General features: G+C 45.7%; 1 protein-coding gene across 1 annotated transcript in view; it reads right to left on the bottom strand.

Annotated features, from left to right (window-relative positions):
• Positions 1-14694: 14694 nt before the first annotated feature.
• Positions 14695-20000, bottom strand: part of LOC123761594 (metabotropic glutamate receptor 8-like) — a 260562-nt gene continuing 255256 nt past the window's right edge. Inside the window, exons 13-14 of the mRNA XM_069328943.1 lie at positions 19230-19364; positions 14695-16219 (exon numbers count right to left, since the gene is read on the bottom strand). Of these exons, the coding sequence (XP_069185044.1) occupies positions 16034-16219; positions 19230-19364 (321 nt within the window). The 3' untranslated portion in view covers positions 14695-16033. The remainder of the gene's footprint in view (positions 16220-19229; positions 19365-20000) is intronic.

The raw sequence follows: 20000 nt of genomic DNA, 5'->3' as shown, positions 1-20000 counted from the left end.
CACTGTCCCAAGGTTACACTGACGAGTATATCTGACCAGTAACCAGGAAGGTGGCCAAGGTAGTACCCGTCCACGACAAGATAAAAAAAAAACTATAGAAAACCACGGACTAATATCCTTGCTTTCAGTCGTTGGAAACATCTTCGAAAATATGCTTATTGAGAAGACCAACTTGATAAAAACTACTTGTTAATAAGAAACTTGGTTTTAGGGGTACAAGAAGCGCATCAGATCTGCTACAACACCCATGTCTTCGTCAAATGCTCCAGCAATCTCCCAGGCTATGGTGTCTGGCATAAGGGTCTGCTGGTGTATAAACCTGTAAACAATGGCCGGGAATCTTCACCATCTCAATGTAAACCGCCCAAGTAGTTTCCATTTTCCCAACAATCTACCACAATTTACATTGTGGTAGATTGAGCTAAATCTTAAGCTAATCTTAAGCTCCTTAAAGCTAAAACAAAAATCTGGAATGGGAACTCCAGGAAATCTGGCGTTCCAGCGCCATGCTAAGACTTGCTTAAGATTAAGAAAGAAGAGTTGTGACGGCGGCTCCGAGAGGCTGGTGGCTGGTTCTGCCTCAACCGAGGTCCTCTTATCGTGTAAGTACAAGATCAGGGTTTTAAGTTTATTTTCTTAAGGCTTGTGAGGTAACGAGGGAACTCATGCCTGGATGTCGTTAGCTTCTGGAGACCTGGTTGAAATTTTACTCGCTTTACGAAGCTGTAGATGATAAGAAGGAGATACAAATAATGAGGAGGAGAGGAAGAAAATGAGGAAGGAGAAGGAGGGGTGGAACATGAGGAAGGGAAGGTGGAGAAAATGACCAACTGTCAGAATAAAAGAAGAACAGGTCGACCGGGAAGAAAGAAGAAGAGACCCGTCAAACACACACTGAAACTACGACGTTGGTACAACGTTGGAACAAGTTTTAACACCACCTAACCAGTTATAACAACCAATATAGCAAGTTGTAACAACGTTCTAATACGTCATAAACACGTTAAGCCAAGATGTAACAACTTTATTACAAGTTGTAACAAGCGGAAAATAGAGACAGTTTCGGTTTGTGTTTCCAGGGGAAGAACTCAGGAGGAACAGAGGAAGAGAGTGACCAGAAGAAGAGAGAAGTAGAAAACAACAAAACGCCAATAAAAACGACACAAACAAGACAAGAATTAAAACCACAACACCTAAAAAAATAGAAGATAAAATAAGTAATAAGTAAATAAGAAGTAAGATAAAAATAAGAAGTAAAACAATAGAAAAAAAAACAAATAACACTAAAAACGAAACCAAGACGAAGATACAAAACAAAACAAAAAATCGATCAAACGAAGGAGATAAAACCCGACCTAAAGTTAAAAAAAAACACACACACAAGTTCAAGAGGAAGAGAACAAGATAAGAGAATGAAGAGGCGACCACAGGAGCACAAAAAACAATTGCATCTCCTCCAAACAAGAGGATGTCCCTCCCCCCCCCCGTCCCCCCCTCTCACAGGATGGTGGTCTTCAAGGCGGACCATGTAACCAGCCGCACACGGGTACTAAACCCCGGATACAGAGACCGTTTAAGAGGTCTCCCTTTAGAGAGGAAAGAGGACCATTTTTCTCTATCCTTGACTGGTCAAGTATGTTGTGGTGGGCGATGGGACAGAGGTCGACTACAGCCCTTACAGGGTACAGGACGAGGTACAAGGGTACAGGGAGGGTACAGGACGGGGTACAAGGGTACAGGGAGGGTACAGGACGGGGTACAAGGGTACAGGGAGAGTACAGGACGGGGTACAAGGGTACAGGACGGGGTACAAGGGTACAGGACGGGGTACAAGGGTACAGGACGGGGTACAAGGGTACAGGACGGGGTACAAGGGTACAGGACGGGGTACAAGGGTACAGGACGGGGTACAAGGGTACAGGACACAAGTATCGCTGATATAAACACCATTAACCTCTCTTCAAGGCCCTTCAGATACATCTAATTTAAAGTTTGCTGTCTGAGAAGATCCTCTGAACATTAACGTGTGTTGGAGGTGTGTGTGGAGGTGTGTGGTGTGGGTGTGGTGTGTGTGTGTAGGTGTGTGTGGAGGTGTGTGTGGAGGTGTGTGCGGAGGTGTGTGGTGTGGGTGTGGTGTGTGTGTGTAGGTGTGTGTGGAGGTGTGTGTGGAGGTGTGTGGTGTGGGTGTGGTGTGTGTGTGTAGGTGTGTGTGGAGGTGTGTGTGGAGGTGTGTGGTGTGGGTGGAGGAGTGTGGAGGTGTGTGTGGTGTGTGTGTGGTGTGTGTGTGGTGTGTGTGGTGTGTGTGTGTGTGGAGGTGTGTGTGGTGTGTGTGTGGTGTGTGTGTGGAGGTGTGTGGTGTGTGTGTGTGTGTGTGGAGGTGTGTGGTGTGTGTGTGTGTGGAGGTGTGTGTGTGGTGTGTGTGTGGTGTGTGTGTGTGGAGGTGTGTGTGGAGGTGTGTGTGGTGTGTGTGTGGAGGTGTGTGTGGTGTGTGTGTGGTGTGTGTGGAGGTGTGTGGGGTGTGTGTGTGTGTGTGGAGGTGTGTGGTGTGTGTGTGTGTGTGTGTGGAGGTGTGTGTGGAGGTGTGTGGTGTGTGTGTGTGTGTGTGGAGGTGTGTGGTGTGTGTGTGTGTGTGTGTGGAGGTGTGTGGTGTGTGTGTGTGTGTGTGTGGAGGTGTGTGGTGTGTGTGTGTGTGTGTGTGTGGTGTGTGTGGAGGAGTGTGGAGGTGTGTGTGGAGGTGTGTGTGAAGGTATGTGTGGAGTATGGTTGGTGGCGATGGCAACGCTGGAAGTTGTGGTTGCTATGGCATTGGTGGTGGTGGCAGCTATGGTAGTGGTGGCGATGGTAGTGGTGGCGATGGTAGTGGTGGCGATGGTAGTGGTGGCGATGGTAGTAGTGGTCATGATGGTGTTAGCGACAACTTCCACCAATAATCTCCGACACACGAGTCCTTTTAGCAATCCCATTACCGTACACCACCTCTAGACTCCAGCACGCCCTCTCCAACACTACAAAGCCCCAACATTCTCCTCCAACCTAAGTCCCGAGAGAGAGAGAGAGAGAGAGAGAGAGAGAGAGAGAGAGAGAGAGAGAGAGAGAGAGAGAGAGAGAGAGAGAGAGAGAGAGAGAGAGAGAGAGAGAGAGAGAGAGAGAGAGAGAGAGAGAGAGAGAGAGAGAGAGAGAGAGAGAGAAAGAGAGAGAGAGAAAGAGAGAGAGAGAGAGAGAGAGAGAGAGAGAGAGAGAGAGAGAGAGAGAGAGAGAGAGAGAGAGAGAGAGAGAGAGAGAGAGAGAGAGAGAGAGAGAGAGAGAGAGAGAGCTATACTCATGCTTCCCAAAATAATGAAGCGAGAATATTTTACCCGCGCACCTCCTAGCCAGTATTTTGTTTTTTGGGGGGTTTGTTTACCTTCAAAGGTGCCGGATGTAAAATGCTTCCGTCTCTCTCACGCCCGTGAATGACTTCTTTTTCTTTATCCGCCAGCACCTTGGGTATTAAAAATGTCGCCGAGATGGTCCTGTTGAGAGCCGGAAAATGGTAATGTGATTAGTTCTCCCGGGAAGAGGTGTCGTGGAGAGGAAACGACGAGAGACGAGGGAGAAAGAAACGACAAGTGTTGCCACAAAATGGCGCAAGATTATCCCTTTCCCGGTCAGCCGCGGCGACTTCTCTCTCAGACACAAATCGGTTACCCAGAACGGACCATGGTTATATAGTGCCGCTTATATATATATTTTATATTATATGCATGAATGCCATTTGTGTCATATTTCAAAAGCAGGTTTCCAGCCGAGGCTCCAGCAGCCGTGTGGGAACGCTAGGCTTCTGTAGCCTCAAGTAAATGGAGATTTTTTTTATTCCGTATGTTCATTCCCGTTTTCTAGAGTCATCATCCGAGGGAATACAAATATATTAGCAAAATAAATATCAATTCTCTCTTTTTTTTTTACCCTGATGGTTTGGAATGATAATGGTTTAGGAATGAATTAATGACGTATGATAATAGCGTTCAAAAGTCCCTCTCGGCTCAGACCACTAGGAGGGGAATTTATTTTGTTTTAAAAGTTTGGCCCGAAAGGGAGAAGGGGGCCCCCACCCCTTCTCCCTTTCCGGCCACTCATTTCGGCGTCACTCATCCTGTGAGTGAACATTCTGCCAGATAACAACATGTTCAACACCCGCTTATCTGATTGACTGAACACCCGGGCTGCCTTGTTCACTTTGTCAGTTTTAATCAGACGCATATAATTGTTATTTGTTGAGTTTATTTAGAAGAATATGTGTTAGGAAAAATTATTGAAATTAGCCTACCTATTTCATTAGTAGAATTTAGTACCATTTACTTACTAGAATTTAGAAAAAATAAAGCTAAAACCAAACATAAATACTCCTAGGCCTAGTATTAGCCATATATATATATATGTACCTGGATTGTACCTGGATGGGGTTCTGAGAGTTCCTCTACGCCCCAAGCCCGGTCCTGAGCCAGGCTTGACTCACTAATGTTCGCGTAGATACATAACATGTATTAATTAGGCCAGAATGGTTAAGTTTTATTAGCAACATAAATACAAAACATTTTCCAGTTTGTCCAACATTCAACAGCACTCAATTCTACGTTCTAATTGTCCATTACGTCAATATATATATGCCCATATTACGTCAATTACTATAAGTACTATCTAAACAATGGAATGGGCTGAATATATGGTCGTGTTTTCCTATGACAAGGACCAGGAACACTTGAATGACATAATTAACCGCATTATCATAGAGCCAGTACGACGCTGGCAACCTTGGGCAGGACGGTAGAGCGACGGTCTCGCTTCATGCAGGTCGGAGTTCAATCCCAAACCGTCCAAGTGGTTGGGCACCATTTCCTCCCCCCCCCCCGTCCCATCCCAAATTGTTATCCTGACCCCTTTCCCAGTGCCATACAGTCGAAAGGGCTTGGCGTTTTCCCCTGTAAAGTTCACTTCCATTCCCCCCAGAGGTTCCTATTATGTTGCTACAAGGGGACGAGTCTCCCAATTAACCACCCTCAGGAGTTAATGGGAGACTCCCATTAATTCCGTACTGCATAATTTTGTAAAGGAATGACTTTCAAACACAAGAAATGGAGCGGTACAATATGCCTTGCCGCCCCGAACACTAGGCTACCGCAGAACGCTTCCCAGAATTATGCCAGCGGCTGCTTTCAACCAAATCAATTCATTAAGTACAAACTTAAAAAGATAAAAACAAAAGGTACAGATATTTAAACACTCACCTGTTACTGTGTTTAAGGTGAGGAAGCCTCAGCATGGGAATTAAGAATTCGAATGTTGTGTTGGCCCAAGACTGAGGCGAACACCTGCTATAGCCCTGGCTCGCTCCCCGCTCTCTCGCTCTCTCTCTCTCTACTCCACTTGAATCCATCTTACTGTTCGTCACAGTAAGATATTAAACTTAAAAAACACTTCACTATGATAAAGTACAGACGCGTAGTAAGTGTAAGACACCGGTATAGGAGGAGACCTTGGGTGCGTAAGACCGGTACACCCACCAGGAGGACCGGTACACCCACCATGAGGACCGGTACACCCACCAGAAGAACCGGTACACTCACCAGGAGTACCGGTACACCCACCAGGAGGACCGGTACACCCACCATGAGGACCGGTACACCCACCAGGAGGACCGGTACACCCACCAGGAGGACCGGTACACCCACCAGGAGGACCGGTACACCCACCAGGAGTACCGGTACACCCACCAGGAGGACCGGTACACCCACCATGAGGACCGGTACACCCACCATGAGGACCGGTACACCCACCAGGAGGACCGGTACACCCACCAGGAGTACCGGAACACCCACCAGGAGTACCGGGACACCCACCAGGAGTACCGGGACAGGAATCAGCTGCTCCAATGTCAACAAAGCCACGTGACCTGTGACGTAGCTACACAGTTGACATCTGGTGATTTTTAATCGTACCTCATTAATTACCAACAAAACCCAAATGCTCTTTTCTCTGTGAATATGTTACTGACAGATATATGCTCGTTTCTGAAACTACATATATTGCATACGAATCCAATTCCAAACCAATTAATATACAAATCACAGCAAAACTGCTGATTTTAGCAAATAGCCTACCATGCATAGGCAAAATTAACCTTTTAACACCCAGTTCTGTTTATTATTATTTTTTTAATATTTATTTTTCAGAAAAAATAATTGGACGCAAATATACGTAATAAATGCTAACAAAAAATAACCAACGATGATTCTTTTTTTCTTTTTTTAGGGGGAACTATTTTTGTACGAGAATAATAATGTGCCGCTGATGACGTCATATGGCCAGGGGAGAGTTAGCTTCACAGGTTAGTTAGAGAGGCGCAGATTAGTGAGTTATATTGACCACTTTGCTTGTTGACCTTGACCCCCTGCTGGGGGGGGGGAGGAGCTGCAGCTGGTGTTGACCTCTGCTTGAGAGGGGTGGGAGGGGGGGGGGGTTTCAGCCTAACAGCTGAAATGTTAACATTTTCCAGATTATTGGTTACACTAGAGTGTCTGAGAGTGGGCAACCCTCCACACGCAGACCTGAAGAGAGTGGGCAACCCTCCACACGCAGACCTGAAGAGAGTGGGCAACCCGCCACACGCACGCTCGTAACGCCAGGGGGCGATGTTTCCGCCCGATAATTGTTCAGGACGGAGCGAAACGTCGTCATTTTCCCTCTCATATATATATATATATATATATATATATATATATATATATATATATATATATATATATATATATATATATATATATATATATATATATATATATATATATAGAAACTTTATATATATATATATATATATATATATATATATATATATATATATATATATATATATATATATATATATATATATATATATATATATAGCAACTAGAAACACACAACTGAAACTGAATAGAGCTTGCACATCTTCGAGTTTATATCTACATTTGGGTGAGGTGGATGAGGTGAAAACAAACTTTCAACAATGGGTATTAAATGGGTATTAAATTCAAACACAAGACAGAACACGAAACAATGGGTATTGGATGGAAGTAATTGTAGAAAGCCTATTGGTCCATATTTCTTGATGCTTCTATATTGGAGCGGAGTCTTGAAGTGGGTAGAATATAGTTGTGCATTAATTGCCTGTTGATTGCTGGTGTTGACTTCTTGATGTGTAGTGCCTCGCAGACGTCTAGCCGCCTGCTATCGCTGTATCTATCGATGATTTCTGTGTTGTTTGCTAAGATTTCTAAGAAATCTTAGCAAACGCTCAAGTGTCGCGTCAGACTAGAAATAAAAATGAATTTTGGAGAATTGATCTTTGAATTACCATCAACAGTGAAAAGAAACGTAAGAAAGATAGAGAAAATTCATGTTAGAATTATTAATCTTACTTTTTCGGTCATATTTAATAATATATATATATATATATATATATATATATATATATATATATATATATATATATATATATATATATATATATATATATATATATGGGTTTGGTCTGCACCCTTATAGTTATACACTCTTATAATAATGATAGATACATGTATTCCCTAATATATAAAACAGCAAGTGATATACAGGTTATATATATAATAAGAGGATGCTATTTCTTCCTGAAATATACCCCCCCCCCTGAAATATATTTATAAGTAGAACTGAACATCACAGGACGTGCAAGTTGCCTCACATTGCATGTTGAGCAAGTTTTGTGCAACATTAGGCCTCTCCTGTGTTTCCTCAACACATTAGGCCTCTCCTGTGTTTCCTCAACACATTAGGCCTCTCCTGTGTTTCCTCAACACATTAGGCCTCTCCTGTGTTTCCTCAACACATTAGGCCTCTCCTGTGTTTCCTCAACACATTAGGCCTCTCCTGTGTTTCCTTAACACATTAGGCCTCTCCTGTGTTTCCTCAACACATTAGGCCTCTCCTGTGTTTCCTCAACACCTGAATAAAGCAATTTATTACTTAAGTTACTCTTTTGGCGCGCCTTGACGGACTGGCATATGCAAATTTGGTAATGTTCCACTTCAAGCCGGCAGGCACTGCAAAGCAAGCTTGTTTTATGCTCCAAAAAAATGCGTCCTGATTTTTTTTCATGCATGTTAAATTAAGTTCGAAAAGTGAATTTGTTGGGTTTGGGGGTGGGGGGGGGGGGGGGTGGAGGGACGAGAGAAATGTGTGTATACTCGAGAGATAAAAAGGATCATCCTGGTTTACATAATATAACAGAAAATAACGATCATTTTAACACAATGTACCGTACTGGAAGGGATACCTCGAGAGGCCTTGTCTGGCGAAGTTTACCTTACAGAATTTACGTTTGAGAGTTTACTGTTGTGGTGAGCGCTCTCTATGTGTATAACTGGTCTACATGTTGGAGGTGGGGGGGGGGGGGGTCGGAGGGGGATTGGGGGTTATAGAGGCTTAGGAAAATGACTTAATATTGTTGAGTGCCGGAGTAACGACCCATCATGGCTCACCTGGTGTCTCTGGCACTCCCCCGTCACCGGTGTAGAGTGGTACACTGTGGTGTAGAGTGGTACACTGTGGTGTAGAGTGGTACACTGTGGTGTAGAGTGGTACACTGTGGTGTAGAGTGGTACACTGTGGTGTAGAGTGGTACACTGTGGTGTAGAGTGGTACACTGTGGTGTAGAGTGGTACACTGTGATGTAGAGTGGTACACTGTGGTGTAGAGTGGTACACTGTGGTGTAGAGTGGTACACTGTGGTGTAGAGTGGTACACTGTGGTGTAGAGTGGTACACTGTGGTGTAGAGTGGTACACTGTGGTGTAGAGTGGTACACTGTGGTGTAGAGTGGTACACTGTGGTGTAGAGTGGTACACTGTGGTGTAGAGTGGTACACTGTGGTGTAGAGTGGTACACAGTGGTGTAGAGTGGTACACTGTGGTGTTGAGTGGTACACTGTGGTGTAGAGTGGTACACTGTGGTGTAGAGTGGTACACTGTGGTGTAGAGTGGTACACTGTGGTGTAGAGTGGTACACTGTGGTGTAGAGCGGTAAACTGTGGTGTAGAGCGGTAAACTGTGGTGTAGAGTGGTACACTGTGGTGTAGAGTAGTACACTGTGGTGTAGAGTGGTACACTGTGGTGTAGAGTGGTACACTGTGGTGTAGAGTAGTACACTGTGGTGTAGAGTGGTACACTGTGGTGTAGAGTGGTACACTGTGGTGTAGAGTGGTACACTGTGGTGTAGAGTAGTACACTGTGGTGTAGAGTAGTACACTGTGGTGTAGAGTGGTACACTTTGGTGTAGAGTAGTACACTGTGGCCCGGTTCTCCACCAGGCCTCCATTTTGTTACACCCTCCCCCCCCCACCTCCCCAGAAAGCAGCCGGTAGCAGCTGTCTAACTCCCTGGTAGCTATTTGCCTGCTAGGTGAGCGGGTACATCAGGGTGAAAGAAACTCTGTTTCTTTCTGGAAGTGGACGTCACTTCCGGCATAAAGCATCAATTCTTGCAGAGTGATTGTAAACAAAGATGTTTTGCCAAGGAGAGTGCATGTAAAGTTTGAATATAGCTAGTGAAAGTATGTGTAAACAGTGGGAAGGAGGTGAGAGAGAGAGAGAGAGAGAGAGAGAGAGAGAGAGAGAGAGAGAGAGAGAGAGAGAGAGAGAGAGAGAGAGAGAGAGAGAGAGAGAGAGAGAGAGAGAGAGAGAGAGAGAGAGAGACAGAGACAGAGACAGAGAGAGAGAAGACAGATAAACACATCCTGCTTGAGATTAAATGTATCGCGAACACATTAGAAAATAAAATCCAACTTACATCTCTGTAGGAGAAAAGCTCCAGCTTGCTCAGCTGTAGCGACTGAATGTAGGTATGTTCTTGCACAATGGTCTAAGTGTGTTCATTTGAGACCTTGTGCAAGCTCAAATGTTTATCTCGTGATGATACAAGTTCATCTCGGCCAAAGTATCCGGAACTTAACAATCTGGCAAGAGCAACCAGTCAACTACAGTTCAACGCAAGATTGCCCAAAGTATTTTCATGAATTTCCCAAAATTTTTACCTAAAAAAAAACTACCAAATTTGACTTGAGAAAGTACCAAATTCATAACATAAGGTATAAATATAAAATATAATGATATAAGTTGGTAAAGTTTTGCAGATTAAATGCTGTACTAAACTCGTATTATAATTTTTTCTTCTAGTTTCAGAGCCTTTGTATATGTGTAACACTCCTTTCTGTAATACATTCACAGTATATACCAAATGCGTTATTCAGGTCTTGTCTTCCCTTTTAACCAGACAATCGCAAAGCCATTCCATCACGCAATCAGACACTTTGTGTACGTACTAGACAATAATTTCTTCGTAGGAGACGCCACCGACTCGTCCGAATCGCTGTCGGTGTCACGGCTTTGGCTTCGTTAGAACGGGGGGGGGGGGGGGTTAAAAAATATCACAAAAGTAATAACAACTGGTTCACAATTTAACAACCCGCTCACAACACAGCTCGCCCGTCACTGGTCAGAGTGCGGCGGCGTGATATCCCTCGCTGGTGTTGACCTTAAACAAGGCAATTACACCTTACCAGTAGTTCTCTCCACGTTAGCAAGTCGTGGGCAGTACCGGGTCACATGCACGGGGAAAAAAATTACCATAAACACGATTCAAAGACGAATGAAATTTCGGAAAATCTATCAAATCATGATTTTTGTTGTTGAATTCGAATATTTTTAATATTACATCTTGATTTTGAGTCAAAGTAGCAACATTATTGAGAAAAAAAGTACCGAATTATCAACGCTTAATACCAAAAAGTACCAAGTAGCAAGAAGTGTACCAAATTTGATACCAAATTACCAAGTTATCCCTGGTTCAATGCTTAAGTTCAACCAGTTTGATCTTATTCAAAACTCAGAGTTCATCCACTTTACTACTATTTAAAGCTCAGAGTTCAACCAGCTGGCTACTGGTCAAAGTTCAGAGTTCACCTGTTCAATCTACATACATAAACCTTAAAAATGCGTCCAACGGCGCATTCAAAGGGAAGGTCAAAGTTCACAGGTTCAACCTTTCACTACCTACAATCCCCTAGGGTCTCCCCTGGCACTGTGGGAAGAAAACGGGGGAAGGTGGGGGGGGGGGGGAAGTAGGTGAATGTGTTCTCATTCTCTACCACTGTGGAGGGAGAATGTGTTCACTACCACTGTGGAGGGGGACTGAACAGATGGAAAGGATGGGAGAGGAGGAGGGGGGGGGGGGTGGATGGGGGGGAGAGAGGGGGGTGTTCTGGCCTGCGAGTGTGTGTGCTCTTCATCAAAGTTCAAAGTTCATTTGTTCACTCCCTGTCAGTTCCTGACACCTCCCACTCTTTAACCAGAGTACCACTGTATACTCTACTGTCTTCATAGAGTACCACTGGAGAGAGAGAGAGAGAGAGAGAGAGAGAGAGAGAGAGAGAGAGAGAGAGAGAGAGAGAGAGAGAGAGAGAGAGAGAGAGAGAGAGAGAGAGAGAGAGAGAGAGAGAGAGAGAGAGAGAGAGAGAGAGAAATGGAGATGAGAAGGGGGTGGTGGGGTTGAGAAACATATTCCATATACACATATATATATATACTTTCCAGGAAGACATCATTACAAAACATGACAGGTACATGTCTCCAAATGTTGATACAAATCAACACAAATGCTTACAAAGTGAAATAAAACAAACGAAGAATGTTTTTTGTATATTACTTTTTATTGCATGATTACAATAGGACATATGTACAACTGTATGTACAACTTGCTGGCTAGGGGGCGTAGGCCGCTGTGGGCGTGGGGACGACATGGGGGGATAGAGGATAGGATGGAGAGAGAGAGGGATAGAGAGAGAGAGAGAGAGAGAGAGAGAGAGAGAGAGAGAGAGAGAGAGAGAGAGAGAGAGAGAGAGAGAGAGAGAGAGAGAGAGAGAGAGAGAGAGAGAGAGAGAGAGAGAGAGGGTAGGAAGTATAGGGCTCAGAGCCGGTGGTCGGCAGGACCCAGGTCAGGTCAACCAATGAGGTCAGTGATATGCTTGTTAACTTTCCCTCTGATGTGAGACATGACGGATGTTTCTGTGGGATGCTGTGAGTGATGTCGGGAGGCTTAGTGAGGAGAGGAGATGCTCAGAGAGACATCTCAGAGGGGATGCTGGGAGAGGGTGTGAGGAGGGATGCTGGGAGAGGTTGTGAGGAGGGATGCTGGGAGAGGTTGTGAGGAGGGATGCTGGGAGAGGTTGTGAGGGGGGATGCTGGGAGAGATTGTGAAGGATGCTGGGAGAGGCTGAGGGGATGCTGGAAGAGGTTGTAAGGGATGCTAGGAGAGGCTGAGGGATGCTGGGAGAGGCTGAGGGGATGCTGGAAGAGGTTGTAAGGGATGCTAGGAGAGGCTGAGGGATGCTGGGAGAGGCTAAGGGATGCTGGGAGAGATTTTCTGGGTGTTTATGAATAATTTTTGAGAAAAGATTCTTAGGAGATTGTGAGATGAAGGGATAAAAGCACCGATGCATGAGAGAGAGAGAGAGAGAGAGAGAGAGAGAGAGAGAGAGAGAGAGAGAGAGAGAGAGAGAGAGAGAGAGAGAGAGAGAGAGAGAGAGAGAGAGAGAGAGAGAGACAGAGAGAGAGACAGAGAGAGAAACACACCATTCATCGATGTTTAAAGCGACACACACGCACCAAGTGTTCGCCAGTGTTAATGAAATCTGATGATAACGAATTGTGTTGACTTTTTGTGTTGAATTGTGTTGGCGAATTGTATATTGAAAACTCCCTCTTGATTGTATTATAACCCCTGCTGAATTGTGCTGCATTGTGCGTGATGGAATTGTGTGGATTTGCGTGTGCTGTTGTGTTCCATTGCTAATTGTGTTGAGTTCTTGTTTTAAAATGTGTTGAAGTGTGTTGTACATTGTGTTATATTGCCTTGAACTGTGTTGTGTTGTTGTATTGTGCTGAATGAGATGTTGTATTGACCTGTATTATTTTGTATTAACGTTAAATTGCAATTTTAGTGTGTTACGTTGTATTGTTGTGGTGACTTGTGATGTGTTGCAATGTGTTGTGCTGAGAGAGAGAGAGAGAGAGAGAGAGAGAGAGAGAGAGAGAGAGAGAGAGAGATTGAGAGATTGAGAGATTGAGAGAGAGAGAGAGAGAGAGAGAGAGAGAGAGAGAGAGAGAGAGAGAGAGAGAGAGAGAGAGAGAGAGAGAGAGAGAGAGAGAGAGAGAGAGAGAGAGATTGAGAGAGAGAGAGAGAGAGAGAGAGAGAGAGAGAGAGAGAGAGAGAGAGAGAGAGAGAGAGAGAGAGAGAGAGAGAGAGAGAGAGAGAGAGAGAGAGAGAGACAGAGAGAGAATGGTGGTTGGGTTGGTGGTGGTGGTGGTGGTGGTGGTGGTTGGTTAAATGGTTAGTGGCGGGTGGTTAAATGGTGGTGGTGGTGGTGGTAGAATGATGGTGGTGGTGGTGGAGATAATGGTGGTAGGATGATGAGAGATAATGTAGTAATGGTAGAGATGGTGATGGCGACGATAAAGATGGATTTGATGGTAGTGTTGATATTAGTGATGCAGATGGTGGTGAAGATGATAGTCAATGGTGGTGATAATATGATGGTGAGTGAGGTGATATATAGTGACGATGATGAAGGAGGCTGACTCAAGCGACCGCGTGGGGCCCGCCGCCCCCCAGCATACTTCCCACCCCTCGTCTGAATAGTGAGATGAAGAGGGGGGGCTTGAACATGGTTGCCACCCCCACTGTGTAGGGGGGCGGCTCACTAGCCGTGGGGAGAGGAGAGGGAGGGGGAGAAGGTTGGATGATGATAATGATGATAATGATGATAATGAGAGCAGGCCGCCCACACTCAACACATGATGGAGGGCGGCAGCAAGTAAGCCGCCCACCGCCGCCCACCCACAGCGTGCAGATGAGCAAAGGGTCAACATCTAGAGTCAAGGAACACACACTGGTCATTGGAAGCTTCATATTTTGATAACAATGTCTCAAACAACTTCAAAGTCAAAAACATTATTTTTTTTTGATGGGTGGAGGACACTTTTTTTTTTTAAAGCTATATCTTAATTGTAATTTTTTTTTTTAAACACACTTTGGTATGATTGTTATAACGAGGAGATAAACTTGTTTGGTAAATTGTGGACTAAAGCGTTCCCCGAATGTACTCAAAAATCAGCTCGGAAAATCCGTCCGTTCAATAGTCAACATTTTTTCCTTTCAGACTCTTAAATTTTCGCGGCTGACTGAAGAGTTAAGAGACATGGGGAGAAAATAATTTATATTTAATATTTAGATGTTAAAATATTCCCTCATGTCACCTCAAACAAGGCAGTTCGACGCGGGGTAAAAAATAATTTTAATACAGTTGCTTCAACACGATCAATTTTCAGAAAGAAAATGGGATATTGTTCACCTTTTTCTGTATTAAACATTGAGGGGTAAAATTCGTCGGCAGGTTTGGAGGGGAAAGTATGCTCCTCTTTCTCTTTCTTTCTATTCCCACAGGACACGCTCATCGTCATGCTCTCAAGGAGCATTTAAGGATTCATTCATTTTTTCTCAGAGAAAAATGGGAACGCCCATTTTTTGTTTTTTGGTTCTTGCTGCTAAAGAAAATGGAAACACGCATTTTGATTAAAGAGATGTGGAAGCAGTCACTCTCTCTCTCTCTCTCTCTCTCTCTCTCTCTCTCTCTCTCTCTCTCTCTCTCTCTCTCTCTCTCTCTCTCTCTCTCTCTCTCTCTCTCTCTCTCTTGCTCAAGAAGACACCCTAAACATTCACACCCCCTCCTTGTGTAGCCCCACGGACACCCTCCCATCACACACACACACACACACACACACACACACAATCACCAGACAGCGTGACATGAACTAGACATCCAATCTCATTCTTGAATCAAAACAAAACGGGCCAAAAATGTGGCCTAGGTTCGCAGCGGCCGCGACAAACGACCTAGCCGCCCCACCCTCAAAAAAACACACACACACACTTAAAAAAAACAAAAAAAAAAAAACCCGGCGGCGGCTCGAACCACAACCAGAGGACAGACATCCCAAACATTGTCTCTCTGGTCAAAAAACGCTCCCAACGGCGCTCGCCTGGGAACATCAATGCTCAGCACCATTTAGAGAAGTAAAATTCAAAGCACAACCAATGATTTAACAATTTTTTTGTATTTTTTTTTTAGGGGGCATATGGGGCTGTGGGGGGTAGGGGGGTAGGGGGGGGATGTATAGATACAACTTGAAAAAACAAACAAACAAACAATGATTTTGGAGGATTCATTGAGCGACTCTAGCGAAGTGTATGCGTGTATCTCCGTGTGTGAATACGGGATACGAACCCCGACACATCGGGAGTCGATCAAAGGATCCCGGGGTATATAGGTTAGACTCGCAGACCCGTGTTGGCAGTATAGTAACATATTCTCAACAATATGAGCATACCAGTTTGGCATCTTCTTTTTTTTGTGGGTTCTGGATTCTCTATATAGGCTTCCAGCGTGAGAGGTGAGACACGAGGTGCTCCCTTCCCGGAGACGGGGCTCAGGGCGGGGTTCCGGGGTGCCGCCAGTGCCTGGGGGTCAGGGGAGCCTGCTGGCACTCTCCGCGTGCTAGCCTCCCTCCACCCCCCGATGACCGAGGCACCGGTAGCACCCTCACAGGTACGTGGATTCGTCTATCAAGGGCGTGTGGAGTGAGTTGAGCTCCGGCTTGTCCTCCAGTTCCTCCTGCTCTTCCTCCTCCTCCTCCTCCTCCTCCTCCACTTCACACTCCTCAACCACACTCAAAGTCTCTCCTAGACTCGCGCCGCAGCTGCTCAAGTCCGTCTGCACCTTGATAAACAAACCAGCTGTGTTGTGGTGCGCCTGCTGCTGCTGCTGTTCCTCCAGCTGTTGTGGGTGGCACTGTGCCAGGCAGCATTTAGCGTGGCGCCCGAGGACCCCGCTCAGAGGTGCGTCTCCGGTTAGAGGAGCACCTCGCGCCGACCCTAGGTGATGGACGTGTCCTCGACGCTCGGGGTCGTCACCGTCAGGGAGTCACCGTTGACGTGTTGACTGATGGAGGATGGAGGCGGCGCGTGCGCGCTCGAGTGGTTCACGGAGAGCACCGACTGCGCCGTCTGGGAGCGCGAGGTGAAGCGCATGCTCTGACCGTAGCTCTTATTCTGCGATCCCTGTAATGGGGGGGGGGGGGGGGTTAGTACGGGGCCATGCACAACCGCCTCCGTGGCCAGCACTGTACGTGCTCCACTTTAACGCCAGTGTGACGTCACAATATTGTTCCAGGTAATGAACACTTGAACCATCGAGGCATCATCATATGAACACTCATGAACAAATTATTATTACCCAGAACACACTAAGTGAACAATTACTGCAGCAACACTGAACAAAATGATACAGTGATACAGCTGAATCTGAAAGTAGTAATTTTGGTGAGAATTTATATATCTATATATATGTATATATATATATATATATATATATATATATATATATATATATATATATATATATATATATGTCGTACCTAATAGCCAGAATACACTTCTCGGCCTACTATGCAAGGCCCAATTTGCCTAATAAGCCAAGTTTTCATGAATTAATATATTTTCACTAATTTTTTTCTTATCAAATGATAAAGCTACCCATTTCATTATGTATGAGGTCAATTTTTTTTATTGGAGTTAAAATTAACGTAGATATATGACCGAACCTAACCAACCCTACCTAACCTAACCTAACCTATCTTTATAGGTTAGGTTAGGATAGGTAGCCAAAAAAGTTAGGTTGGGTTAGGTTAGGTAAGTTAGGTGGTCGAAAAACAATTAATTCATGAAAACTTGGCTTACTAGGCAAATTGGGCCTTGCATAGTAGGCTGAGAAGTGCGTTCTGGCTACTAGGTACGACATATATATATATATATATATATATATATATATATATATATATATATATATATATATATATATATATATATATACTAGTATACATTAAATTGTTGGCATGAGCAGGAGGACTGAGAGAGGTAACCATGGCGACGGTGTGATGCTGTGCTTCATCTGCTAGGTGCGGGATGCTGCATGCAGCGGGGGACTCCTTTCAACTCCTGCTGTCAGGGGACAGGAAGCCTGTATCCTTATCCAGGTACGGATAAGTAAGTATTCGACTGTACCTTCCCCCCCCCCCTCTAACATACTCCACTTAATAGTTGCCTAACTCATGGTTACCTATTTACTGCTAGGTGATCAGATGTATCAGGTGAAAGAAAACGTGCCAAACGGTCCCCCTGTCGTAACTGGGATTGATACCGTGTCATTTGGATGTGAGCCGAGGACGTAGGCTACTGTGCTACGGGGACCTTTCCTGCTCAATTTAGAGAGTCAACTCAGCAGCAGATAGTAACGTTGCCTCTCGGTAGCACAGTTGGCTACATTCTCGACACACACACCTAATCGGGAATCCCGGGATTGATCCCCTTGGCGGAACGGAAGTGGTTGGGCACGATTCCTTTCACCTCATGTCTCTGTTGACCCTAGTAGTAGACAGGTACCCGGGAGTTAGGTGGATGTTATGGGGTTACTATCCTGGAGGAGGTCCGTAGTTCGACTAGTGGGAGGCCTCGATACAAGCCTCAAGTACATATACACACAGGCTTACTGTCCCAGGCAAAATAAATTATTATTATTATTATTATTAAACAGTGATTTTCTAGCACATTTAAATACACTTTTCTTTTACAACACTAAAAAATGTACATTTTGTAATGCAAATAATAACAAACCTAACCTAACCTTCCTAGGCCTAATACACGATATGTGAGGCCTAACATAGTACACATGTGTACTATACTAGGTCTGGGAATATTGAAGTTGGTGTTTTAGCTTCATTTATTTATCAATAATTCCTCACTAGTCAGTATACTACTGTCTAAAAGCTAAGTACATACAAACTATGACTATTGACTATAGTCACAATAGGTACTATCTTAACAGGGGGATGGCTGTAAACAGGACGATGGCTGTAAACAGGAGAATAGCTGTAAACAGGACGATGGCTGTAAACAGGAGGACGAGTTACTGTATTATGAACCTGTAAATTAAGCCAATAGTACACAAGTTGTTATAGATGATTACAAAACCTTGTTTGGACTCATTATTATTATTAGTAGTAGTAGTATGAATTTTATTATCATTATTGAACAATTCCAACAGGAGTCGTGATCAGGGTTCGAACCTATTCGCTGGGTGTGCCCAGACGCGCTCTAGTCTGCGCCGCGACATGGTCAACCTGGAGTATTACTGCACCTACGAGGGTCCCAGAGGCTTCCACTGAAGCTGAACCGGACACCCTAGCGAATAGATTCGAACCCTCATCACGGCTCCAATTGGATTTGTTCACTGATATATTACATTAATAAGATTTCTTTGTGAATTATTATTATGTTGACTTCACAGGACCCCCCACCTCACCTTCACAGGACCCCCCCCCCCCCACCTCACCTTCACAGGACCCCAGCTCACCTTCACAGGACCCCCCAGTTGACTTTCACAGGACCCCCACAGCTCACCTTCACAGGACCCCCCCAGCTCACCTTCACAGGACCCCAGCTCACCTTCACAGGACCCCCAGCTCACCTTCACAGGACCCCCCAGTTGACTTTCACAGGACCCCCCCAGCTCACCTTCACAGGACCCCCAGCTCACCTTCACAGGACCCCCCCAGCTCACCTTCACAGGACCCCCCAGCTCACCTTTACAGGACCCCCCCAGCTCACCTTCACAGGACCCCCCAGCTCACCTTCACAGGACCCCCCCCAGCTCACCTTCACAGGACCCCCCCAGCTCACCTTCACAGGACCCCCCCTAGCTGACCTTCACAGGACCCCCAGCTCACCTTCACAGGACCCCCCCAGCTGACCTTCACAGGACCCCCCAGCTCACCTTCACAGGACCCCCCCAGCTCACCTTCACAGGACCCCCCCTAGCTGACCTTCACAGGACCCCCAGCTCACCTTCACAGGACCCCCCCAGCTCACCTTCACAGGACCCCCCCAGCTCACCTTCACAGGATCCCCCCCAGCTCACCTTCACAGGACCCCCCCAGCTCACCTTCACAGGATCCCCCCCAGCTCACCTTCACAGGACCCCCCCAGCTCACCTTCACAGGACCCCCCAGCTCACCTTCACAGGACCTGAGCCTTGACGGACGTTCTTGTAGGGCTGGAAGATAACAATATAGACCTTCGGGGTGAAGAGGCAGCCCAGCGAGACGGAAGCGCTGATGCTTACACACATGCACATACTGGCCAGCTGAATCTGTGGGGGGTGGTGTACAGGTGTTAGTTGGGGGTGTACAGGTGTTAGTTGGGGGTGTACAGGTGTTAGTTGGGGGTGTACAGGTGTTGGGGGGGGGTGTACAGGTGTTGGGGGGGGGGGTGTACAGGTGTTGGGGGGTGTACAGGTGTTAGTTGGGGTGTGTACAGGTGGTGGGGGGTGTACAGGTGTTAGTTGGGGGTGTACAGGTGTTGGGGTGTGTGTACAGGTGTTGGGGGATGTACAGGTGTTGGGGGTGTACATGTGTTAGTTGGGGTGTGTACAGGTGTTGGGGGGTGTATACAGGTGTTGGGGGAGGTGTACAGGTGTTGGGGGTGTACAGGTGTTGGGGGTGTATACAGGTGTTGGGGGGTGCACAGGTGTTAGTTGGGGGTGTGTACAGGTGTTGGGGGGTGTATACAGGTGTTGGGGGTGTATACAGGTGTTGGGGGGTGTACAGGTGTTGGGGGTGTATACAGGTGTTCCATTGTAATGACAGAAGCCGCTATCAGGGGTGAGTGAGGAGAAGTTTACCTGGGTGTGACCTTACAAACGGAAATTTAAGGCTCGCCACCTGACTCCTGAACACTGCTATATCCTCTTAGATGACATTTACAAGTCCTAGAAATAGAAATTCCT

This window comes from Procambarus clarkii, chromosome 22, assembly GCF_040958095.1.
Source record: "Procambarus clarkii isolate CNS0578487 chromosome 22, FALCON_Pclarkii_2.0, whole genome shotgun sequence".
Lineage (NCBI taxonomy): Eukaryota > Metazoa > Arthropoda > Malacostraca > Decapoda > Cambaridae > Procambarus > Procambarus clarkii.
The sequence above is the reverse complement of the archived record's forward strand: the minus strand, read 5'-3'. Positions and strand labels throughout refer to the sequence as shown.